General features: G+C 43.3%; 1 protein-coding gene across 1 annotated transcript in view; it reads left to right on the forward strand.

Moving 5' to 3' along the window:
- Positions 1 to 14,356: 14,356 nt before the first annotated feature.
- The window catches only part of LOC139159094 (vomeronasal type-2 receptor 26-like), a 31,349-nt gene continuing 19,316 nt past the window's right edge, over positions 14,357 to 26,389 (forward strand). The window contains exon 1 of the mRNA XM_070736456.1: positions 14,357 to 14,457. Within this exon, the coding sequence (XP_070592557.1) occupies positions 14,357 to 14,457 (101 nt within the window). The remainder of the gene's footprint in view (positions 14,458 to 26,389) is intronic.

A 26,389-nucleotide genomic window follows, 5' to 3' on the forward strand; every position in this document is an offset into this window, starting at 1 on the left:
ATTTGAAGATACAGTGTTTTCCTGTTTGTAAGGACATTTTCTGTTACCTGTGTTTTTCTTGAATTTTATAAACTGCCTTTGTCTTTTACCGGTGTGTCTGGCTTCTCTTTTTGGGTTGGTCTTGGCTTCCGGAGTGACCCAGACAGAACACCAGGGAGGCCATACACTGTATTTTTGCTGGCAGAGGACTGCAGGAGACTATTACAGTTCAAAATAGAGTGATGTTAAGATGGCGGTGCCCACTCTTTCCACAGCTTCCCTCTAACCCCCCCCACCCCGTCGAGTTCAAACACAACCCTGATGCTTCCTTTAATGATATCTAGTTTGACCCCCCTGATTTAGGCAAAGATGATCTTCTTAAAAGCAAAGTTAAATTTCCCAAAGCCGAGGGCATTTTGGAACACAAGTAAAAATCCATGTGATTCCACCTCAAGCTCATTTCCTTTTTGAAGCCTCCTGATCTATAGAGAAATTTCTCTGGTGCCTTAACCTCAGCCTTACAATGACCATCTTTTTTATTGTGAATAATTTTTCCAATTCTTCTTTGTGACTGTTCTGTTGGGCTCTCTGGTAGACTCCTCCCAAAAATTCACAGGTACAAATTTCAGACACACACACGTTTGAAAATTCAAAACAATGTTCTTTATAATGAAAATTCCCTTAACCTAAGCCCTCTTTTGGTATAGCAAAGAGCACTCGTCTCCAAACAAACTGGTAATTGGTACAAGTCCCTTATCAGTTCTGTGATACTTAGCTTGCAGCTGTGAGACAATTCACAGTCCTTCTTCTTTCACAAAGTGAAACACACTTTGCCCTGGTTTAGTTTCAAAGCGGGGAAAAATCAGTGCACAAAAAGTCAAAGTCAGTAAAGCAGTCATGAAACACAACGATCAGATAATTCTCCACAATGGCCAAACCCACAGTCTGCTATTTGTAGCAGCCTCACTAATCACCACAGCCCCACCCAACCACAGGTGGCCTCATTTTCTTTGCTAATAATCTCTCAGTTGTTGTTGCCTATGCATCGCTCTCCGCATGCGTGACTGTATCATTAACTCTTGTTCCGAATCCAAGGAGGAGCTAGATAATTGATCTCCTTCTGAGCTGTCTGCCATACTCTCCTCCTCCCTGTCACTCATGTCTTCTTGGTCAGAGGAGCCTTCATCAGCAGATTCCACCGGGGGCAAAACAGGCCTGCAGCATGTGGATGTCTCCCCCACATCCACAGTCCTTGGGGCAGGAGCTGGGCCAGAGCTAACCACAACAGTGACCTTGAAGGTCATTCACATCCCATGTGTTTATTTACATAGCTGAATTTAGATCTCATATAAATTCTTCCAAATACAAGGGCCTTCAGGAAATAGAACACCATGTGGATTCTGGCATGGGCTCAAAGTCATGTGACCCATGTCCAACATTTGATGCACAGACAAGGGAGCACATGGCATTCTGGAAGTTTATCCAAGGCCAGCTGCCTTGGTTAATGTTGTGGTTCTCTCTGGCCCAGCTCCTGCCCCAAGGAATGTGCAGGTGGATGTGGGGGAGACATCCACATGCCGCAGGCCTGTTTTGCTCCCGATGGAATCTGCCAATGAAGCCTCCTCTGAGCAAGGCAGCATGAGTGTCAGGGAAGAGGGGAGTTTGGCAGACAGCCCAGGAGGAGATAAATCATCTGTATCATCTTTGGATTCTGAACAAGAATTAATGACACATCCACGCATGTGTAGAGTGATGCATAGGAGACAACAACTAAAGGATTATTACAAGAAAAAATGAGGCCACCCATGGTTGGGTGGGGCTCCAGTAATTAGGGCTGCTGCTATAAATAGCAGCGTGTGGGTTTGGCCGTGGTGAAAGAGTATGTGATCGCAGTTTGTCAGGAATCCTGGGTTGCTGGTTTCTGGACTTTGCTTGTTGATTTTTCACGCCTTTGAAAACAAAGCAGAGCAACGTGTGTGTGTGTGTGTGACTTCATTGAAAGAAGAAGGGGTGTGAAGTTTCTTCACAGCTGCTAGCTAAGTACTTAATGACTGCTTAAGGTTAATTGTACAGACTACCCGGTTGTTTTGGGATGAGTGCTCTTTGCAATACAAAAAGAGTGCTTAGTTTATTTTGACTTTTGGGATAAAGAACATTGTTTGAATTTTCAAACGTGTGTGTGTCTGAAATTTGTACCCTTGAATTTTCGGGAGGCTCCTACCAGAGAGCCCGGCAGAACAGTTAATAGCTTTTTCTTACAACTACACACAAATGTAAAACCCACAGCCTCCATGACTAGTTTATCCCGTTGTTATCTAGCTTTTATCATGAAGAAGTTTTCCCTTCTATTTAAAACAAAATCTAAATAACAGCAACTATAAAAATAGCTCCTGACCATCTTCTCAATACAACAATGTGATAACATGACAGGTGGATATTCTAAGGTGAGTGGAGAAGGGATTTTCAGGAAGTGTGGGGTTTTTTGGGTGATATACTTAGGTCCCATTGGCTCCAAAGGTGTGCTCTGAAGCTAAATTCTTTCCCTGAATATAATATCTGGAGATTATAATTCTTTTGTAGTGCTTATATACCCGAGAGGATCTCACAACTCAAGGGTGATGCATAGCAAATTCCTTCCCTTCCATTTTTGCATTTGCATATGACCACCAGTTGGCAGCCAAGAGTGTGTAAACAGATGAACTATTTGCTGCCATCTAATGATTGATACTTATTTAGGATGAAAAATGAGGAAAAAATTAGCAGCTTAAAAAAAAAAGATCAGATGGTATATCAGGAGTATAGAAGTGGCAGCATCTCTCATATTTGGGCTATTTCACCTAGGGCCATGATGGCGAACCTATGGCACATAGCCACAATGGCACATAGCCATATCAGAAGGCATGTGAGGAATTGGTCTGTGTTTGCTCCAGCCTGCATGCATGTGCTAACCAGCTGGTTTTTGGCCTTGGAAACGCCGTTTCGCCTTCTGTCGGCTTCAGGGAATGCAAAAAACAGCCCAATGGGCAAACTGGAAGTTTGGGAAATGGACTTTTGGTTTGCCCGTTGTGCTTTTTTTCACACTCCAGGGCTTTAGGAAGCTTCCCTGATGGCTCCTGAGTACAATAAACAGCACAACAGGCAAACCGGAAGTCCATTTTGCTGACCTTCCTGTTTGACTATTGAGCTGTGTTTTTTTTAACTATTCCAGGCTTTAGTGAGGCCTTTGCAGATGCATGGGGATGGGCAGGATTGTGCCCATGTGCAGGGTCAACACAGGGGGGTGCACATGCATGGGGGGATAGGGAATGGATATGAGCCGGTGCCTGGAGGCTCTTGGGGCCTGGATGGGTGTCAACAAACTCAAACTCAACCCAGACAAGATGGAGTAGCTATGGGTCTTGCCTCCCAAGGACAATTCCATCTGTCCGTCCATCACCCCAGGGGGGGGGAACTACTGACCCCCTCAGAGAGGGTTTGCAACTTGGGCGTCCTCCTCGATCCACAGCTGACATTGGAACATCACCTTTCGGCTGTGGCGAGGGGGGCATTTGCCCAGGTTCGCCTGGTGCACCAGTTGCGGTCCTATTTGAACAGGGAGTCATTGCTCACAGTCATTCATGCCCTCATCACCTCGAGGTTCGACTACTGCAACGCTCTCTACATGGGGCTACCTTTGAAAAGTGTTCGGAAACTTCAGATCGTGCAGAACGCGGCCGCGAGAGCCATCGTGGGGCTTCCCAGATTCACCCACGTTTCTACAACACTCCATGGCCTGCATTGGCTGCCGATCAGTTTCTAGTCACAATTCAAAGTGTTGGTTATGACTTTTAAAGCCCTACATGGCATTGGACCAGAATACCTCTGGAACCGCCTGCTACCACACGAATCCCAGCGACCGATAAGGTCCCACAGAGTTGGCCTTCTCTGGGTCCCGTCGACTAAACAATGTAGTTCAGCGGGTCCCAGGGGAAAAGCCTTCTCTGTGGCGGCCCCGGCCCTCTGGAATCAACTCCCCCCAGAGATTAGAACTGCCCCCACCCTCCTTGTCTTTTGTAAACTACTCAAGACCCACCTATACCGCCAGGCATGGGGGAGTTGAGACACCTCCCGCAGGCTCTTTATATTTTATGTTTGGTATTTCCCTTATTTTATGGGTGTGTCTTGATGGTCATATGACCAGGTGGGAGTGGCTTTTCAAACATGTGACCAGGTGGGAGTGGCTTGATGATCATGTGACTGGGGATGGCTTAAAAATCAAGTGACTGGCTTAAAGGTGGCCAACTTGAAGTCACTCACCTCAAGGGTTTAGGTTAGGATGATTGGCCCCTCCTCGCCTCAAAGAGACACAAGATACTTACTATTTATTTATTTATTTGTTAGATTTGTATGCCGCCAACATCCAAAATATACTATTTAATCCTATATGTATATATGCCATATATGTACATACAGATTATGCACATGCACTCAAAAATATACATTATCTACTATATGTACACACACACACATGGACAGCTCTTCTAAAATTATACACATTCAACCTCATTTACTACGATAGGAAAAACATACTTAGAGTCCACTTTGTGCCACACATTTAACCCTAACCTCTGTACATTAGAACATTACACATGCCTTCAGATGTACGTCCCTAGCTTGCACATCACTGTTAGAGCTAGGAAATGTCATGAATTGAGTAAAACATGGTGAATCTCACTTTTGCTAACCAAATTTTTGGCTCAATTGTGGTCATAAGTCTTCCTTCCTTCCTTCCTTCCTTCCTTCCTTCCTTCCTTCCTTCCTTCCTTCCTTCCTTCCTCCTTCCTTCCTCCTTCCTTCCTTCCTCCTTCCTTCCTCCTTCCTTTCATCCTTCCTCCTTCCTTCCTCCTTCCTTCCTCCTTCCTTCCTTCCTCCCTTTCTCCTTCCTCCTTCCTTCCTTCCTCCTTCCTTTTTCCTTCCTCTTTCGTTCCTCCTTCCTTCCTCCTTTCCTCCTTCCTTCCTTCCTCCTTCCTTCCTCTTTCCTTCCTTCCTTCCTTTTTTCCTCTCTCTCTCTCTCTCTTCCTCCCCTTTCCTCTCCTTTCCTCCCTTCCTTTCTCCTCCTGTTTCCTTCTGTCCTTTCTTTTCCCCTGTTCCATTCCTTTCCTCCTTCCCTTTCCTACCTCCCCTTTCCTTCTTCCCTTCCCTTCCCTCAGCTCCATTTTTGCTACTCTTACTGCCCCCCCATCCCCGTGTGGGAAGCAGCCCATGACTGCTCTGCTCCCTTTTAAGATATCTGTGAAACTGCTGGGTAATATCATTTGATACCATGAAAAATATGCTGTGATATGAAGTCTGAAGTGGTGTAGGGTTTCCTGCCTAGGCAGGGAATTGGACTATTTTTTATTTATTTATTTTATTTATTTATTCATTTGTCCAATACACAAATACATAGGAAGAAAAATAGAAATGTAGTAATATATACAAGGGTAAAAGTGAACTTAGAGGAGAGGATATATGAAAGAAAGAAAATATATATGATAAGTGAGAGAAAGGAAAGACAATTGGACAGGGGACGAAAGGCACATCAGTGCACTTATGTACGCCCTTTACTGGCCACTTAGAAACCTGGAGAGGTCAATCGTGGAGAGTCTAAGGGAAAAATGTTGGGGGTTAGGGGTTGACAATATTGAGTCCGGTAATGAGTTCCACGCTTCGATAACTCGATTGTTGAAATCATATTTTTTACAGTCAAGTTTGGAGCGGTTTGTATTAAGTTTGAATCTGTTGCGTGCTCTTTTGTTGTTGCGGTTGAAGCTGAAGTAGTCATAGACCGGTTGGACGTTGCAGCATATGATCTTGTGGGCAATACTCAAATCGTGTTTTAGGCGCCATAGTTCTAGGCTTTCTAGGCCCAGAACAGGGCTCTCCAACCTTGGCAACTTTAAGATTTGTACACTTCAACTCTTTGCTGGCTGAGGAATTCTGGGAGTTGAAGTCCACAAGTCTTAAAGTTGCCAGGGTTGGAGACCCCTGGATTACTGTTATTCTATATCATTAGTACAGAGCCATGGTGGTGCAATGATTAGAATGCATCACTGCAGGCGACTTCTGCTGCCTGCCGGCTGCCTGCAATTTGGCAGTTCAAATTGTACCAGGCTCAAGGTTGACTCTGCCTTCCATCCTTCTGAGGGGGATAAAATGAGGACCCAGAATTTTGGGGGCAATGTGCTGTCTCTGTAAACCGCTTAGAGAGAGCTATAAAGCGTGGTACCTTTACTTAAGAACTTTTCTAGATAAGAAACGGGTGTTCAAGAATTTTTTTGCCTCTTCTTAAAAACCATTTTCTACTTAAGAACCCAAGCCTGGAAAAATTTCCCAGGAAATTTGAGAGCGGCACGAAGGCCCGGCCAGTTTCCTGCCATTCCCCATTTAATCCTGGCCATCTTGGGCTTTTCTGGGCTGTCAGAGGAGCCTTTCAGTGGTGCTTAAGGAGGTTTTGGCAGCCCAGAGTGAACAAAGCCAACTGCCCATACCCAATTATCTTCCTCGGAGACCTCAACCTACCACACATCAACTGGTCCTTAAATGAATGCAGCACGGAACCCATCCATTCTACTATATATAGTACCGTCACCCATCTGGGACTCGACCAACTAGTAACTAAAAATACCAGACTTGATAACTGTCTGGATCTCATCTTCTGTAACAGCAAAAGTACAATATATGGCTTACAAATAACAGAACCATTTTCCAGCAGCGACCACAGCATGATAAACTTCAGTCTCAACTTAAGCCACACTATGAACCACCAAAATAATACAACACCAAAATTCAATTTCAAAAAAGCGAACTGCGAACTCATTGAAGCCCACCTCTCAACATTAAACTGGAAAACTCTATTCTCTGAATGCTACACTACTGATGACCTCTACAACACATTCCTACTTGAAATGAAAATAATCATCAGACTTCATGTACCTCTAACATGTACCATAAATTAAAAAAAATAACCTCCCCATCTCAATAAGAAAATTACAAACAAGAAAAAAATCTCTCTGGATGAAAAACAAAAAAGGACAAGTTTCCAACTTCAAAAGCCGATATAAAAGCATTTGCAATCAAATAAAAGCAGAATGCCTTAACTACTACAGCAAACAAGAGGAAAACCTCCTACGCACCAAATCTAATAGAGCTTTCTACAACTTTGTCAACAATAAACTCAAAGACTCTAGACCAATCCCACCTCTCAAAGGACCCAACAACAAAGAATACCATGATGATTCATCCAAAGCCAACCTCTTCAACTCTTTCTTTGGCTCTGTCTTTGTTAACAGCAATGGCTCATCCCCCAATTTCATCAATCGCACCTCAAACTCCCTCAAGTAGACTTCACTGAAGACCAAGTTGAAAAAGCATTACGTGACCTTAAACCTTCTCTATCAGTCGGACCAGATGGTCTATGTGCATACTTCCTAAAAAAAGCTCTCTTCTGCCATAGTTGAACCACTAAGCATAATTTTTGAAAAATCCTTCAGAACCAGCACACTTCCTAAGCTATGGTCGAAAGCAATGGTCATCCCCATCTTCAAAAAAGGAGACCCCTCTCTTGTAGATAACTACAGACCAATTTCACTATGCTGCGTCTCATGCAAAGTCATGGAATCAATTATAAACAAATCAATTACTCTCCATTTAGAAACTAATAATTTGCTCTGTAATAAACAATTTGGTTTCAGAAAAAAACTATCCTGCAACCTGCAGCTCCTCCACTGCAAAAATATATGGACAACTCATCTAGATCAAGGGAAATCTACAGATGCAATTTATATTGACTTCTGCAAAGCCTTTGATTCAGTGGTCCACGACAAACTACTCCTAAAACTCAAATCCTATGGCATCTCAGGATCCCTCCACAGCTGGATTACAGCATTCCTGTCAAACAGACAACAAGTGGTCAAAATAGGAAGCACCATATCCACCCCCGTTCCAGTTAAAAGCGGTGTTCCCCAAGGTAGTGTACTGGGACCAACGCTCTTCATTCTCTACATCAATGACCTTTGCGATTACATCACAAGCAACTGTGTCCTCTTCGCCGATGATGTAAAACTCTTCAATACCACCGATAACACAACTACTCTCCAAAAAGACCTTGACGCTGTTTCTGAGTGGTCTAACACATGGCAACTCCAAATCTCAACTAGCAAATGCTCTGTCCTACACATTGGGAAGAAGAATCTGAACTCCAAATACGAACTGAATAATCAAATTATCACAGATAATCCCCACTTGGTTAAAGACCTTGGTATACTAATAACAAAAGATTTAAGTGCCAAAGCCCACTGCAACAATATAGCCAGGAAGGCTTCAAGAGTTGTAAACCTAATCCTACGTAGCTTCTGCTCTGGCAATCTCACACTACTTACCAGAGCTTACTAAACTTTTGCCATACCCATCCTCGAATACAGCTCATCTGTTTGGAACCCATATCGCATCTCAGACATTAACACCCTTGAAAATGTCCAAAGATACTTCACCAGAAGAGCCCTTCACTCCTCCACTCGAAATAGAATACCCTATGAGATTAGACTTTCAATCCTGGGCCTAGAAAGTTTAGAACTAAGACACCTTAAACAAGATCTAAGTATTGCCCACAACGTCCTGCCTGTCGGCGACTACTTCAGCTTCAACCACAACAACACAAGAGCACACAACAGATTTAAATTTAATATTAACCACTCCAAACTTGATTGTAAAAAATATGACTTCAGTAACCGAGTTGTTGAAGCGTGGAACTCATTACCGGACTCCATAGTGTCATCCCCAAACCCCCAACACTTTGCCCTTAGATTATCTACGGTTGACCTATCCAGATTCCTAAGAGGTCAGTAAGGGGCGAGTACAAGTGCACTAGAGTGCCTTCCGTCCCCTGTCCTATTGCTCTCCTATATCTCCTATACCTTTCCTCTATTCCTATATCTCTTCTTCTATTCTTTCATTGATATATTCTATTCCTATATCTTTTTTTCTATTATTTCTTAGATATATTTTACTATGAGTATCTCCTCTATAACCTTCATCATGTATTTTACTATGTGTATATTGATATATACCCACTAAAACCCTCATTGTGTATTGGACTTTTATATCCTTTCTTTATATATAATAACTCATGTCTATCCTCTTCAATATGTATTGTGCATTGGACTAACTAACTAACTAACTAACTAACTAACTAACTAAATAAATAAATAAATAAATAAATAAATAAATAAATAAATAAATAAATAAATGCATTTTCCTTTCCCTGGGCGCTTGGAGAGGGAATAAACCTCTGCCAGCGCCCAGAGAAAAGAAATGCTCCCTTTGCTTTGGGCAGCGACTGTCCTCCTCCTCTTCTTCCTCCTTCTCCTCCCACCCAAATTCCGAGCTTTTATTTCTTTCCTAATGGGTTTGCACGCATTATTTGCTTTTACATTGATTCCTATGGGAAAAATTGCTTCTACTTACAAACTTTTCTACTTAAGAACCTGGTCACGGAACGAATTAAGTTCTTAAGTAGAGGTACCACTGTATATAACTTTTCATTTACCTCTTCAATGATTCAAAAGATGTGAGTACAAGTGCACTAGAGTGCCTTCCGTCCCCTGCCCTATTGCTCTCCTATATCTCCTATTCCTTTCTTCTATTCCTATATCTTCTTTTCTATTATTTCATAGATATATTTTACTATGAGTATCTCCTCTATAATCTTCATCATGTATTTTACTAACTCTCTTTGTGTATTGGACAAAATAAATGAATAAATGAATAAATGAATAAATGAATAAATGAATAAATGAATAAATGAATAAATGAATAAATGAATAAATGAATAAATGAATAAATGAATAAATGAATAAATGAATAAATGAATAAATGAATAAACGAATAAACGATTAAACGATTAAACGAATAAATGAATAAATAATAAAAAAATGCCATAGCTGCCCTTTCTCAGTACTTAGAGGCCATAAATCTCTGGATGGAGGACAGCAGGCTTCACCTGACCCTCGGTAAGACGGAATGGCTGTGGGTGCAGCCATTCAGGACCAGTTCTTTATCATTTTTAGTTTTGGATGGAGTTGCAATATCCCAGAGAGTCCTGGTGTGCCAGTTTGGGATTCTCCTAGACTCATGACACATGCCAGTCATGGCCAGGAGGGTCTTCACACAATTTCATGTTATGAGCCAGTTACACCTATATCGGAATCATAAGGCATGCTGACTGTCTGCTACAGCTGTAGCTTCTGACTGTCATCTCTCCACTGGATTACTCTACATCAATGACCTCTGTGATCATATCGAAAGCAACGGTGTTCTTTTTGCCGACGATGTGAAACTTTTCAACACCACTGACAACACATTCACTCTCCAAAAAGACCTGGACTTTTTCTCAGACTGGTCTAACACCTGGCCACTTCAAATATCAACCAACAAATGCTCTACCCTCCACATCGGCAAAAAGAATCCAAACCGCACATACGAACTGAATAAACAATCTCTCATTGCTAACCCACACAGTAGAAGACCTTGGAATACTAATATCGAATGACCTAAGTGCTAAATCCCACTGCAACAATATCGCCAAAAAAGCTTCTAGAGTTGTTAACCTGATCCTACGCAGCTTCTGCTCAGGCAATCTCACACTACTCACAAGAGCCTACAAAACATTTGCCAGACCCATCCTAAAGTACTGCTCATCTGTCTGGAACCCATACCACGTCTCAGACATCAACACCCTTGAAAACGTCCAAAGATATTTCACCAGAAGAGCCCTTCACTCCCCCACTCGAAACAGAATATCCTACCAAAATAGACTAACAATCCTGGGCCTAGAAAGCCTAGAACTACGGCGCCTAAAACAGGATTTGAGTATTGCCCACCAGATCATATGCTGCAACGTCCTACTGGTCAATGACTACTTCAGCTTCAACCGCAACAACACAAGAGCACGCAACAGATTCAAACTTAATACGAACCGCTCCAAACTTGACTGTAAAAAATATGATTTCAACAATCGAGTTATCGAAGCGTGGAACTCATTACCTGAATCAATTGTGTCAACCCCTAACCCCCAACACTTCTCCCTTAGATTCTTCACGATTGACCTCTCCAGATTCCTAAGAGGCCAGTAAGGGGCGTACGTACATAAGTGCACTGGTGTGCCTTTCGTCCCCTGTCCAATTGTCTTCCTTTCTCCCGCTTTTCATATATATATTCTTTCTTTCATATATCCTCTCCTCTAAGTTCACTTTACCCTTATATATATTACTACTTCTCTATTTTTCTTCCTATGTATTTGTGTATTGGACAAATGAATAAATAAAATAATAAAATAAAATAAAATGTGCTCTACATGGGACCACCCTTGATGATATTCAGAAGCTACAGCTGTTGCAGAATGCATCAGTAGCCACAATTTTGGGAGGGGCGACTAGGTAGCACACATAACACTGCTATGGTGCAAGCTGCATTGGTTATGAGTTCGCTATTCCATTAAATTCCTGTATCGGGCTGTCAAACTTGATTTCACTAAGGGTTGCATTAGGGTTGTGTTTGATCTCATGGGTGGTGGGTGGCCAGCTCAATGTCCCTCCTCTTGGGATTGCCTGTATTGGCTTAAGTGCTTTGCCAGCAAAAACAGGGTCCTGAGCTCCATTTTTATTGGCAGAAGGTTGCAGGATGCCGTGACAGCCAAAAATGGAGCTTGGGAGCCCATTTTCTCTGGCAGAAGCACTGCGTGCTAGTCCTTTGCTGTTTCCTGGGCAGCCCCACAGGCCAGACCTAAGTACCCCAGGGAGCAGATCCAGGCTCCAGGCCTTGGTTTTTACATACCTGCCCTATATAATAGGGGTTCAGGTTATCTCAGGAGTCATTTCACTTCAATAGGATGAGTTCACCTCATTTGTGCCAGCAGAAGAGACCTGCTACGGATCACAGTCCACAACCTTTTTGATTCCACAGACTGGCACCAGTGACATCAGCATTTTTTGGCGGTGTGCGGTGTTGTGGTTAGCTCTGTCCCAGCTCCTGCCCCAAGGAATGTGCAGGTGGATGTGGGGGAAACATCCACATGCCTCAGGCCTGTTTTGCTCCCGATGGAATCTGCTGACGAAGCCTCCTCTGACCAAGGAAGCATGAGTGAAAGGGAAGAGGGGAGTTTGGCAGACAGCCCAGGAGGAGATCAATCATCTGTATCATCCCTGGATTCTGAAGAAGAATTAATGACACATCCATGCATGCGTAGAGTGATGCATAGGAGACAACAACTGAAGGATTATTACAAGAGAAAATGAGGCCACCTGTGGTTGGGTGGGGCTGCTGTAATTAGTGCTACAGATAAATGTGAAGCTTGGTGTTTGAGGCCACCTGTGGTTGGGTGGGGCTGCTGTAATTAGTGCTACAGATAAAAGTGAAGCTTGGTGTTTTAGCCTCATGGCAGTGTATCTGATCCATTGTTTCGTCAAGATCGTGGTTTTTGTGCTGTTCAAGATTGTGTGTGGACTCCCCTGGACTTTAGAATTGGACTCAATTTCCCAGTTATTGGGTGAGCAATTGGATTGCATTTAACCTGTGCCTTGTGTGTACCAGAAAATCCCTTTGACATTTAAAAAGGGAGCTATTTCTGTTTTTCTGTTTGTAAAAACTTTTGGGTTTTCCTTTTATCATGTGGTGTGTATCTTCCTGGACTAATTACCCTGTAATTACGGGCGGTTGAAACACGCTGGCAGTACATGCATATGGGGGGAAATGTTTTCATGTGTGCAACCTAAATCCCGCGCATGCACAAATGAAGGTTCGTATGCTTGCCTGCAACTTTGGCAGCTGGTTTGCAAGGGGCCATAGCCTGTTAATAGCCTGTTGCCCAAGGGTTGGAGACCTCTGTGCTAAGGAATTCTGGCAGGTGGGGTCAAGGAACTTTTTGCTTTGACCCAGACCTTGTGAATTGCTCCCACTCTTTTGGCGTTCTGGAAAAGTATTAAAAACTGGTTTTCCCACTTGGCTTGGGACCATTGGAGGGGGGGCACCCACCACTGGGGTGGTTGACTGGGTAAGAAAATCTCATCCCTGTCCCACCCATCTCCTTGGTTTTGATTTTCTACATAGTTTAAAATTTTAATGTGCATAGTTTTAAGTTTTTAATTGCTTTTTATCTATCTATCCAGCCATTTATCTATTTTCTATCTCCATCCATCCATCCATCCATCCATCCATCCATGCCATCTCTATTCTGTTCTATCTATCTACATATCTGTCTGTCCATCAATTTCTCCATCCATCCATCCACTCACTCATCCAATGTCAGGCCAATGCCATTTTCGTTGGGGTCTTTGGCCTGCCACACTTTATGCTATTTTAAAATGTATTCTTAGCTGTGAGAATTTGGGAGAGGTAATTGCATGAGGAATGTTTTCATGTAGCAATAACTTCTAGATGGTCAAGATCATCCTTTGTACTGCTGCACCTGCACGGAAGGAGATGGGAGTTGCTGTCAAATTGGTAGATGAAGATTGGTCAATGTGATGGATTTGGGGGTGTGAGAACAAAGGCTCGAACTTTCAATTCACTGGAGAAATCCCTGGGACTACAGATTTGGGTTTATCCTAGATGGGCCAACATGATAAATTGGAACTTTGAGTATTATTTTGCCTCCCATTCTCATTTTGCTGTTAGTTGCTCCTTTGTATTCAAGTCAGGTCGTATCAAAATAATATAGCATTTGGGGATGAAAATGCAGCCCAGTAGACCAGCATTGGAGGCCAAGATGGAGAAGACCTGCACGGCAACCATGTACTTCCCCTTGGTGCTGAGATAGGTGGGGACAAAAGACACCCAAACACTGCAGAAGACCAGCATGCTGAAGGTGATTAGCTTGGCTTCATTGAAGGCCCCAGGCAGGTTCCTGGCTAGGAAAGCCACCATAAAGGAGATGGCAGCCAAGAAGCCTATGTATGAGAGGGTGCCATAAAACATGGTGACAGAGCCTTCATTGCATTTCAGAACAATTTCCTCTGGCTGGGATTGCTTGTCAGACTCAGGGAATGGGGGAGAAACCCCCAGCCAGATGGTACAGATGATTGCTTGGAAACTAGAGCCAGAAAGGACAATACAATTGGCTAGAGTCTTTCCCAGCCATCTCTTCACAGCATTCCCAGGCTTTGTGGCCAGGAAAGCCAGTACCACTATAATTGTTTTGGCTAAGATGGAAGAGACAGCAATAGAGAAGATGATGCTGAAGGATGTTTGGCTGAGAAGGCAGGTGACTTCTCTTGGATGACCAATGAAAAGGAGGGAAGTCAAGAAAGACAACAGGAGAGAGACTAGGAGGATGTAGGAAAGGTTCCGGTTGTTGGCCTTGACTATGGGAGTTTCTAAGAATCTGATGAAGATTGCTAAGACGAAGGCTGTGACCAAAGACAAGATGAGGCTAAAGGAAGCCAGGATTATCCCCAAGTCTTCTTTGTAAGACAAGAATGTTACTTTCTTTGGGGTGCATTTGGTTTGGTCTTCATTTGGATGCTGATCTTTTGGACATCTTATGCACTTCTCTGCATCTGGAGAGAAGACAGGCAAGACCACAAATATTAATTTTACATGACCACAACAAAGCACTTCGTTTGAATAGGCAAATAATAAGATATGGTTAAGACATTGTGTCTCAAAATCCTGGTTTGTTAAAGGAGACATTTTGTTAGTAAGTAGAGTAGAAGGGTAGGATAGGGTAGGGTAGTGAAGAGAAGAAACCTTCTTCTGTTTAAGTCTCAGCTTCCAGTTCTCGCACTCATCACTTTCTTTTAGTGTTCCTTACCTTCCAGAGTGGAGATGGTGCCTTTTGCACACATGACACATCTATAGCAGCAAAGAGGCCTTCCTTCCAGGACCATCTTGGCTTGGCCAGGATGACAGCTTTTGGTACACCTGGAGTGAGGCAGAGACTGACCCAAAGAGAAGGAACATCAATCATAGTAGATGACAGAATTAGACTAAGGAGGTAGCATTAGATTAACAACATATACCTAAGATAAAGTTAACAATACAGGTCTAACATTAAACAATAAGAAGTTTAAGAGTGATGGTATCAAAAGCTGCTGAAATGTCAAGAAGCACCAGGATAGAGGAATAACCCCAAATCCCGGGCCCGCTAGAGATCATCTATCAGCGCAACCAAAGCAGTTTTGGTGCTGTAGCTGAGCCTGAAACAAGACTAATCAGCTTCATCCAAGGACCGTAGGAGCTGGAGCACTCCCACATTCTCAACAACCTTCCCTAGAAAGGAAAGGTTGGAGGCAGGACAATAGTTGTTAAGAATAGCCAGATCCAGGGAAGGCTTCTTGAGGAGGGGACGTACTTCCATACAAGGAGCCTAGTGATTTCATTTGAAATAATGATCCCAAGCAATCTTTCATCCCAGCTCTATTCGCTTCCCAAACATTACCTAATTGGTTGAAAGATTGGAAAGCATTATATGAAGACTCTCAGCTCACCTGATTAAACCTCTGGGACCAGTTTGTGGTGACGTGGTCGAGGATGAATTCCAGATCTTTGGACCCCCATGGTCTATCTATCTTCCCAAACTTCACTGCCCCAAAAGACTTATTAGGAAAGGGTATCCAGTTCACAATATCAAATTTGGCAGAGAGGTCTCCTTTCTCATCCAGAAAAATTCCTTCCATGCAAGTATTGTAAAAGTGGGAATCTCCTAGGGAAGGATGAAGCTGCAATGGCAAGCCAAAGAAAAACATGAAAGAAGAAAAACTGTTCTGAATGTATCTCATCGCTTGCAGGGACTGCTTTTATGACCGTTGTCCTATTCTAGTAGATTTCATCAACTCAGTCCACCAGAATCTGTCTTCACATTCTTGGGATACACATGTCCATACCTCACTGAAGGTCAATGACCGAAAGAGGCTACTCTCAATCTGGTTTGGCCAGCCTGTTGAAGCTGGTTTGTTTGTTTGTTTGTTTGTTTGTTTGTTTGTTTGTTTGTTTGTTTATTTATTTATTTATTTATTTATTTATTTATTATTTAGTCCAGTTCATAATACACATTGAAGAGGACAGATATGTAGAAACATAGAAACATAGAAAACTGACGGCAGAAAAAGACCACATGGTCCATCTAGTCTGCCCTTATACTATTTCCTGTATTTTATCTTACAGTGGATATATGTTTATCCCAGGCATGTTTAAATTCAGTTACTGTGGATTTACCAACCACGTCTGCTGGAAGTTTGTTCCAAGGATCTACTACTCTTTCAGTAAAATAATATTTTCTCATGTTGCTTTTGATCTTTCCCCCAACTAACTTCAGATTGAGTCCCCTTGTTCTTGTGTTCACTTTCCTATTAAAAACACTTCCCTCCTGAACCTTATTTAACCCTTTAACATAATTAAATGTTTCGATCATGTCCCCCTTTTTCCTTCTGTCCTCCAGACTATACAGATTGAGTTCATGAAGTCTTTCCTGATATGTTTTATGCTTAAGACCTTCCCCCATTCTTGTAGCCCGTCTTTGGACCCGTTCAATTTTGTCAATATCTTTTTGTAGGTGAGGTCTCCAGAACTGAACACAGTACTCCAAATGTGGTCTCGCCAGCGCTCTATATAGCGGGATCATAATCTCCCTCTTCCTGCTTGTTATACCTCTAGCTGTGCAGCCAAGCATCCTAATTGCTTTTCCTACCGCCCGATCATACTGCTCACCCATTTTGAGACTGTCAGAAATCACTACCCCTAAATCCTTTTCTTCTGAAGTTTTTGCTAACACAGAACTGCCAATGCAATACTCAGATTGAGGATTCCTTTTCCCCAAGTGTAGTAATATAAATAAAGAAAAGGATAGAAGAAAAGATATAAAAGTATAGGAGATCATATATGAAAGGAAGAAAAGATAAATGAGATAAGGAGAGACAATTGGACAGGGGACGGAAGGCACACTGGTGCACTTATGCACGCCCCTGTTGCCCAGGGTGTGGCCGCTGTACATGCTAAACCTGCTAGAAGCCACAGGTGAGAGCTGAGTGGGGACCAACGGTAAACAAGCTGCCCTAAAAGGTGCCCTAAAATGAGCTGCCCTAAAAGGACATGACGTACCTCTACACCAGGGACTGCCTTCTGCCGCACGAATCCCAGTGATCTGTTATGTCCCACAGAGTTGGGTTCTCTGGGTCCCGGCAACTAAACAATGTTGTCTGGTGGGACCCAGGGGAAGAGCCTTCTCTGTGGTGGCTCTGACCCTCTGGAACCAGCTCCCCCCAGAGATTAGGATTGCCCCCAACCTCCTTGCCTTTCAGAAACTCCTTAAAACCCACCTCTGCCGTCAGGCACGGGGGATTTGAGATTGCTACATATTAGATTTGTTACTATGTATTGTTTACCATTGTTGTGAGGCGCACCGAGTCTACGGAAAGGGGCGGCATATAAACCCAATAAATCTAATCTAATCTACCCCACCTGAGCACCCTATACACCCCCTACATCTAAAATATACTTGAAGCCTGACAGCTCACCATCAGGATTTTGGAAGGAAACCAAATACCTGCCATGTCTGAAGCCTCAAGCTCTGCTCTTTTCCCTTCATTACTTTTTGCTTGGACCTAGATAGGTAGGCAGCGTGTGATGCTCGAGCAACTGCCCAGGCAAGGTTGTAAATACTGTAGCCATCCAGAGAGAGGATTTTTTCTACCACATCTTCCTGCGGGATCTCCAGGTCCTCCTTCTCCTGGCACCTCATCCTTCCTCTCACGGAAAAGAGGTGTCTGGAATAGGAACAACTGAATGCTATTTTGCCAAAATTTTCCATGGAGGAGAAAAATGTTTCATCAACATACCGTTGTCTTCTTTGAGTCTGAATTAAGAAAGAGAAGAAACCTTGGAGCTATTGAGGAGCCAGAATTTCATAAGATAAATTCATGAAGAGGTCCCACATTGCTGTGGTGATCCAAACTTTCACCGTGAGAGGCTTGATGTGTCTTTGAACATAGTCTTGAATTATCCATATCAAGCTGTAGAAATAGCGAGCTTCTCCATAATATATTAAAACACTGACCTGGTTCCACAAGTTAAATAGTTCTTTCTGCAGGACACTTAATTTCCAGGACAAGGTTGGGATGCTCACTGAGAAGGCAACACAAATTGTGTTCCTAGTTAATATGGGATTCAAAGTCTGTAGGAATCTTTTGCCATTGTCAGTATCTGGTGCAAGGAGACCAGCCCAGTTCCAATTGAAATGCTGGAGCAGTTTGGCAATTCCCTGGTACAAGTAATCTTCTTTAGGGACCATTCGATAAATGAAAGGGAACCGGGCTTTGTCATGTAGAGTTTCAGACACAAAACCATAACTGATCTTATAAAAATAATAATAATGGAAATACAGTATTATGATGCTAAAACTTGGAGAATTTGACCTTTTGGTAAAAGATTGTTAACATACACCCACCAACATATAGGCACGGACACACACAAAAGGAGAGATATAACAAGACAGACACAGCCTTCAGAGGATAATGGTAAATGATTTAGCTTTACTAGATAAATGGTCAAAGCAATGGAAACTGCAGTTTAATGTTTCCAAATGTAAAAAAATGCACTTGGAGAAAAGGAATCCTCAATCTGAGCCTTGCATTGGCAGTTCTGTGTTAGCAAAAACTTCAAAAGAGAAGGATTTAGGGGTAGTGATTTCTGACAGTCTCAAAATGGGTGAACAGTGTGGTTGGGTGGTAGGAAAAGCAAGTAGGATGCTTGTCTGCATAGCTAGAGGTATAACAAGCAGGAAGAGGGAGATTAGAAACATAGAAACATAGAAGTCTGACGGCAGAAAAAGACCTCATGGTCCATCTAGTCTGCCCTTATACTATTTTCTGTATTTTATCTTAGGATGGATACATGTTTATCCCAGGCATGTTTAAATTCAGTTACTGTGGATTTATCTACCACGTCTGCTGGAAGTTTGTTCCAAGGATCTACTACTCTTTCAGTAAAATAATATTTTCTCATGTTGCTTTTGATCTTTCCCCCAACTAACTTCAGATTGTGTCCCCTTGTTCTTGTGTTCACTTTCCTATTAAAAACACTTCCCTCCTGAACCTTATTTAACCCTTTAACATATTTAAATGTTTCGATCATGTCCCCCCTTTTCCTTCTGTCCTCCAGACTATACAGATTGAGTTCATTAAGTCTTTCCTGATACGTTTTATGCTTAAGACCTTCCCCCATTCTTGTAGCCCGTCTTTGGACCCGTTCAATTTTGTCAATATCTTTTTGTAGGTGAGGTCTCCAGAACTGAACACAGTATTCCAAATGTGGTCTCACCAGTGCTCTAAATAGCGGGATCATAATCTCCTTCTTCCTGCTTGTTATACCTCTAGCTATGCAGCCAAGCATCCTACTTGCTTTCCCTACCGCCTGACTGCACTGTTCACCCATTTTGAGACTGTCAGAAATCACTACCCCTAAATCCTTATCTTTTGAAGTATTTGCTAACACAGAACTGCCAATGCAATAATCAGATTGAGGATTCCTTTTCCACAAGGGCATTATTTTACATTTGGAAACATTAAACTGCAGTTTCCCCTTATGATCCCCTTATATAGAGCGCTGGTGAGACCACATTCCCAATCCCTATTCATGCCTGTGGCATTTTGTAGAGGCTTGACATGGTGGAAATCTGCACAGAAATATCAGACTCAGCCCCTTCAATCACAACCAGCAGCCTTTTCTCTCTTCCACAAATGTAGTTTGGGATGTTTGCCTGTCCGATAGAGAGCAAATCCACCAGGGCGTCGGCAGTCATTCTTGCTTGATAATAGTTCTCATAAATGTCATAACCCAGGGAAACATTGGGCAAAACCTGGGAATTCTGGTTGATCTCACGAATCGCAAAAAGAAAGGAGAGAAGGAACCAGTATGAGCAATAGCCTTTCCTGCATAAAGCCACAAAACAAAACACATTTAATGCAATCCTAAATTGCCTTAACAGAGGGATTCAATCAAGATCACACGAGGTACTAGTACCACCCTATAAAGCCTTAGTATCTAGAATATTGCATCCAGTTTTGGTCACCACACTATAAAAGAGATGTTGAGAGTGCAGAGAAGAGCAGGAAAGATGATTAGGGGACTGGAGACTAAAGCAGACAAAGAATGTTCTGGAATACTGTGTTCAGTTTTGGTCACCACACTTCAAAAAAGACATTGAAACTCTGGAGAAGGTGCAGAAAAGAGTAACCAAAATGATCAGGGGTCTAGAAACCAAGACTTACGAAGAGAGACTGAGGGAACTGGGCATGGATAGCTTAGAGAAAAGGAGGGCCAGAGCGGACATGATAGCAGTCTACAGGTATACGAGGGGTTGCCACAGAGAGGAGGGGATCACTTTATTCTCCAGGGCGCCGGAAGGCCGGACGAGGAACAACGGCTGGAAGCTGACCAAGGAGAGATTCAACATGGAGATAAGGAAGAAGTTCCTGACGGTCAGAATGATCAACCAGTGGAACAACCTACCAGCGGACGTTGTGAACTTCAATACTCTGGACATTTTAAAGAGGAAATTGGACTGCCATTTGGCTGGGATGCTATAGGGTTCCTGCTTAGGCAGGGGGTTGGACTTGATGACCTGCAGGGTCCCTTCCAACTCCAACAGAATACTCTATGAGACTAGACTTTCAATCCTGGGCCTAGAAAGCTTAGAACTAAGATGCCTTAAACAAGATCTAAGTATTTCCCACAAGATCATATGCTGCAATGTCCTGCCTGTCGGCGACTAATTCAGCTTCAACCACAACAACACAAGAGCACACAATAGATTTAAACTTAATATTAACCGCTCCAAACTTGACTGTAAAAAATATGACTTCATTAACCGAGTTTTTGAAGCGTGGAACTCATTACCGGACTCCATAGTGTCATCCCCAAACCCCCAACACTTTACCCTTAGATTATCTACGGTTGACCTCTCCAGATTCCTAAGAGGTCAGTAAGGGGCGAGTCCAAGTGCACTAGAGTGCCTTCCGTCCCCTGTCCTATTGCTCTCCTATATCTCCTATACCTTTCTTCTATTCCTATATCTCTTCTTCTATTCTTTCATTGATATGTTCTATTCCTATATCTTCTTTTCTATTCTTTCTTAGATATATTTTACTATGAGTATCCCCTCTATAACCTTCATCATGTATTTTACTATGTGTATATAAATATATATCCACTAAAACCCTCATTGTGTATTGGACAAAATAAATAAATAAAAATAAATAAATAAAAAGTTACGACAATAGGACAGTAAGGCAGGGATAGCTCTGTCCTTACTACTGCAACTACTACTACTACTACTACTATTACTACTACTACTACTACTACTACTAATAATAATAATAATAATAATATGGTCTCAAGTTTATTTTTCCGAAAGCAAAAGAGGCAGAAAACCCTCATTGTGTATTGGACAAAATAAAATAAAATAAATAAATAAATAAATAAATGTGTAAAGTTTTATGCACAGAAGGTCATTTCCCCGATATGACATAGGCGTGTGCATGAGCAAAGCGCACTTTCGATGCAATGTGATCCAGTAAAGAAGATAAGTGGAACCCATCCCCGGGTGGAACATTAGATATGCTTGAAAACATCCATGCAAAAGGGTACAAATTCAGGTCTAGAAACATACCAAGTTGGCTGGTTCAAGAGAGGCTCCTGAAAGGTTGCTGGATAAATCTGACCAGCTCTTAGAGGCACAATCCCTCCAAGCAAGAGATCTCCTGGGTGATAATAATTGTACACGGTATCCCGATCCTTGGTGAAGTCCAGCCGGCATTTCCTCCCATTGGTTCTGGTGGGCAGTAGTAGCAGAAGCAACAGCAAGAGGAGCAGTTTTATTCTCATGGCAAAACGTAGTAGCATTTCAGGAAATGGAGCTCTGTCCCAAAAAGTTAGATTGCAGCAACCACTTTACAAGCAACCCATGATCTTACATCTAGATGTGCTCTCTAAATCTCTGCCTAGCCACGCTGGTTCACTGTGCACCAGTCATGATTCAAGGCAATGTGGCAGCAGGCTGCTTTCAATGTTCAGGGATCCAGGGATGATGTTTAGACAAAAACCCCTTAGGATTTGAAGGAAAGAAGGAACCATGATTTTCACAATTATATGGCACCTGGCCCCCAGAAGCAGCTGCAGGGGTGGAGGAAAACTGGTCTGAAACCAACAGGAATCAGATATGGGTTTTTAATTTTTTTCCTCCAACATAAATTAAAAAACAATACATAGTTTCCAAAACAAAATCAAGCTTATTATCAAACATATACAATTTTTTTCTTTTTACTTTGTAAACATTCAATGGAGACTCTTATATCTCTTCCTTCCACAAAAGGACTGTAAAAACATATAATATCTTATATATTCAAAAACCTCTTAAAATATAACTTTCCCCCATCTAATATTAAAACTAGCGATGGGTGAACCCAACAAAATTCAGGTTCGGTGGATTCGGGCAGACTTTACCAAAAATTTGGGTGACGTCACAGAACCCCGAACCCGAACCCGAACCGAACCCCGAACACTCCATGACATCAAAATTGTGGGATTTCCCAGCTCCTTTTGCTGAAAGGACCCCCCCTTTACTAGCTTAAAAGAGAGCCCAGAAATGTAGCTAATTCTATAGCGCCATTGTTAGCTCTCTTGACTTTGAATCTGTAGATCGGGGTTCGAATCCTGGTGGAACCACCTTTAAAATAAAATTACATTTTATTTATTTATTTATTTATTTATTTATTTATCATCATCATCATCATCATGCTTCTTTATATAATAAAAGGGGTGTGGGTCCTTTTAATCCCTTCTTAGTGGGAAAAAAAGAAAGCATTTAAAAGACCCTCCAGCTCTTGGGGGGGCAAAAGGGAACCTTCCTGTTGTGCCCATGGAAATAATTAATAAATGATGATGATGATGATGATAAATAAAAAAATAATTTTTTTTTTTTTAAAAAAAGGTGGTTCCACTGGGATTCGAACCCCGATCAGCAGATTCAAAGTCAAGAGAGCTAAGAATTGTGCTATAGAATTAGCTACATTTCTGGGCTCTCTTCCAAGCAAGTAAAGGGAGGTCCTTTCAGTCCTTTCCTTAATACAGTGATCCCTCGATTAGCACGGTCTCGATTAGCGCGAAACGCTGCAACGCGGTTTTTCAAAAAATATTAATTAAAAAATAATTAATAATAAAATAATCAAAATAATAATCAGTCTTCTATGTTTCTATGTTTCTATAAGTCCGCGCTAGTTCTCTCTCTCTTTCTCTCCCTGTTGCCGGCGTGGTATATGAGAGAGAAAGAGAGAGGCAGAGGTCGGGCGCATTACCGGGAGGTGGAGGCGGCGTGGGGACGCTGGGTGCCGGGGACACCGAGGAGGGGGTGGACGTGGCCTCTCAGCTGCAGAGCCGAACAAGGGCGGAGGCAACGGCGGAGTCCGGCGCTGGGGCCATGCGGGGCCGCTCATCCAGGGGGGCGTGGACTGGCAAGTCGCCCTCCTTTCTCTTTCTTTCTCTCTCTTATACCACACCGGTAACAGGGAGAGAAAGAGAGAGAGCGGAGGGCACCTTGCCGGTCCACGCCCCCCTAGATGAGCGGCTCCGCATGGCCCCAGCGCCGCCCAGGCAAAGGGGAAACCCCAAGATCGCTTGCCGCTTGCCGTATTGCAGCGAAGGAGGCGAAGCAAGGCTCCAAGCTGCAATACGGCAAGCGGCAAGCGGCAAGCGATCTTGGGGTTTCCCCTTTGCCTGGGCGGCGGGAAGACCAAGGGAAGGTTCCTTCAGCCGCCCAACACCTGATCCGCTCCGCAGCGTGGCAGCAGCGAGGAGCCGAAGATGGGGTTTCCCCTTTGCCTTTACCCCATCTTCGGCTCCTCGCTGCTTCCGCGCTGCGGAGCAGATCAGCTGTTGGGCGGCTGAAGGAACCTTCCCTTGGTCTTCCCCGCCGCCCACACGCAAACTCCACCATCTGCGCATGTGCGGCCATGAAAAAAAATGGCGCGCATGCGTAGATGGTGTTTTTTACTTCCGCACCACTATAACGCGGAAATCGATTAGCGCGGGAGGTCTTGGAACGTAACCCCCGCGCTAATCGAGAGATCACTGTATTGATAAGCAAAGCTTATTGGGGCACTTTTCTCAGGCAAATGGGTTTGTGCTGGCTATTGTTTGCAAAATTGAAATTGGAGATGCAGAGGTTTCTCTATGATGGGATCATATAACTGCTGCTGCTGAAAAAAAAATTTAAATATACCATGCAGTAAAATATCCCCTACGAGCCTGGGTAGATTTTTTTAAAAAATTAAAATTTCATTTTTTATTTCAAATTGAAAGAATAGCCTGAAATAGGAATGCAGGAGGGCTTATGAAAAGGGAGCTGCAAATAAAATAGATGTAGTTGTTGATGATAAGGGGCAAACTAATGTTTGTAATGTGCATGAATGCTCGAAGCTTGAGCAACAAGCTCTGTGAGTTAATGGCCATAATATCTAGAGATAATTTGGACCTGGCTGCCATAAGTGAGACATGGTTTAAGGATTCTAATGAATGGGAAATATCCATACCAGGATATACACTGTATAGGAAGGATAGAATAGAGAGAAGGGGAGGTGGAATAGCCATTTATGTTAAAGAAAGTCTAAAAACAACACTAATTCAAAATACATGTAAAGATCTGGAGACTCTCTGGATTTGCATGCAAAATAAAGAAGGTTCTGTCATTAGAATTGGGGTGATCTATAGGCCTCCAGGGCAATCTGAGGAATATGACAACAAGATGGTGGATGAAATTACCCAAATGGCAGTGAAGGGAGATATTGTGGTTATGGGTGATTTCAACGTGCCTGATGTTGACTGGAATATCCCCAGTGCCATTACATGCAAAAGTAAGAATATAGTAGAGGCCTTTACAGGAGCAGCTCTGGCACAGCTGGTTAAGACACCAACTAGAGGGGAGAATATTTTAGATTTAGTTTTTACGAATGGGAATTGGGTTTCAGAGGTCAAGGTGGGAGAAAATTTAGGTTGCAGTGACCATCTATGTTTGTGGTTTGATGTAAAAACTGATTGTGAGCAATCTTATACTGCAACCAAAGTATTGGATTTCAGAAAAACAAATTTTAATGCAATGGGGGAATATTTAAATAATGAATTAAAGGGGAGGGATAAAATGGCAGGAGCGAGCACCCAGTGGACTGTATTAAAAAAGGCCATCTTAAAAGCCACTGGACTGTATGTAAGGCAAATAACTAAAGGTAAAAGGAAGAAGAAACCGCTATGGTATAGCAATGATGTAAGGGCTATAGTCAATGAAAAAAAGGCTGCCTATAGGAGGTATAAAGAGTCTGGAAGTATAGCTGATAGAGAAGTGTATAAAATGAGACAGAAGGAGGCGAAACAGATAATAAGCAGGAAGAGGGAGATTGTGATCCCCTTATATAGAGCACTGGTGAGACCACATTTGGAATACTGTGTTCAGTTCTGGAGAACTTACCTACAAAAAGATATTGACAAAATTGAACGGGTCCAAAGACGGGCTACAAGAATGGTGGAATGTCTTAAGCATAAAACGTATCAGGAAAGACTTAATGAACTCAATCTGTATAGTCTGGAGCAGCGTTTCCCAACCGGTGTGCCGCGGCACAGTAGTGTGCGGCGAGACGTGGCCAGGTGTGCCGCGAGAAGCTCAAGCTGGGCGGGGCGCTGCCGGCGCCCCTGCCTGAGTGTCGTCCTGTGGGTGGTCTTGGGCTTCACAGTCGCTTCCTGGTTCCCTCTCCTCCCACCGCCTGTGTCTCCCGCCGTCGCCTCCCACCAAGCCGTCGCCCGTTGCCGTGGGTTCCTCGAGTGGGAGCTGCCGCTTCCCTCCGTCCAGCTCAGCCACGCTGCCGTAGAAAGCACAGAGGTTATTGCCACCGCTTCTGCCTCCACTCAGGGAGCCACCGTGGTCACCGTGCCTTTTCCTCTCCCTCAGCTCAACCACGGTGGCTCCCTGAGTGGAGGCAGAGGTGGCGGCAATAACCTCTGCACTTTCTATGGCAGCGTGGCTGGGCTGCCTGGAAGGAAGCGGCAGCTCCGAGGAATGAGGCGCTGGCGGTAGACACAGGCGGAGGGAGGAGAGGGAACCAGGAAGCCACCGTAAAGCCCAAGACCAGCCACAGGACGACCTTCAGCCAGGGGCACCGGAACCGCGCGCAGCCATGGTGGGAGCAGCATGAGGTAGCAACGAGGCGTGAGGACAAGCAGGCAACTTGGCGGAGGGGAAGCGCTGAGGGGCTCTCCTCCTTCCCCACCCCCGCGCTTCTCTCCCATCCTGGCTTTCGCTTCGCCCCATGATTTCCCCGCAATTTCATCCAGGCCACCTCTTGCCTCCTTTTGAACTGCG

This window comes from Erythrolamprus reginae, chromosome 2 (assembly GCF_031021105.1).
Source record: "Erythrolamprus reginae isolate rEryReg1 chromosome 2, rEryReg1.hap1, whole genome shotgun sequence".
Taxonomy (NCBI): domain Eukaryota; kingdom Metazoa; phylum Chordata; class Lepidosauria; order Squamata; family Dipsadidae; genus Erythrolamprus; species Erythrolamprus reginae.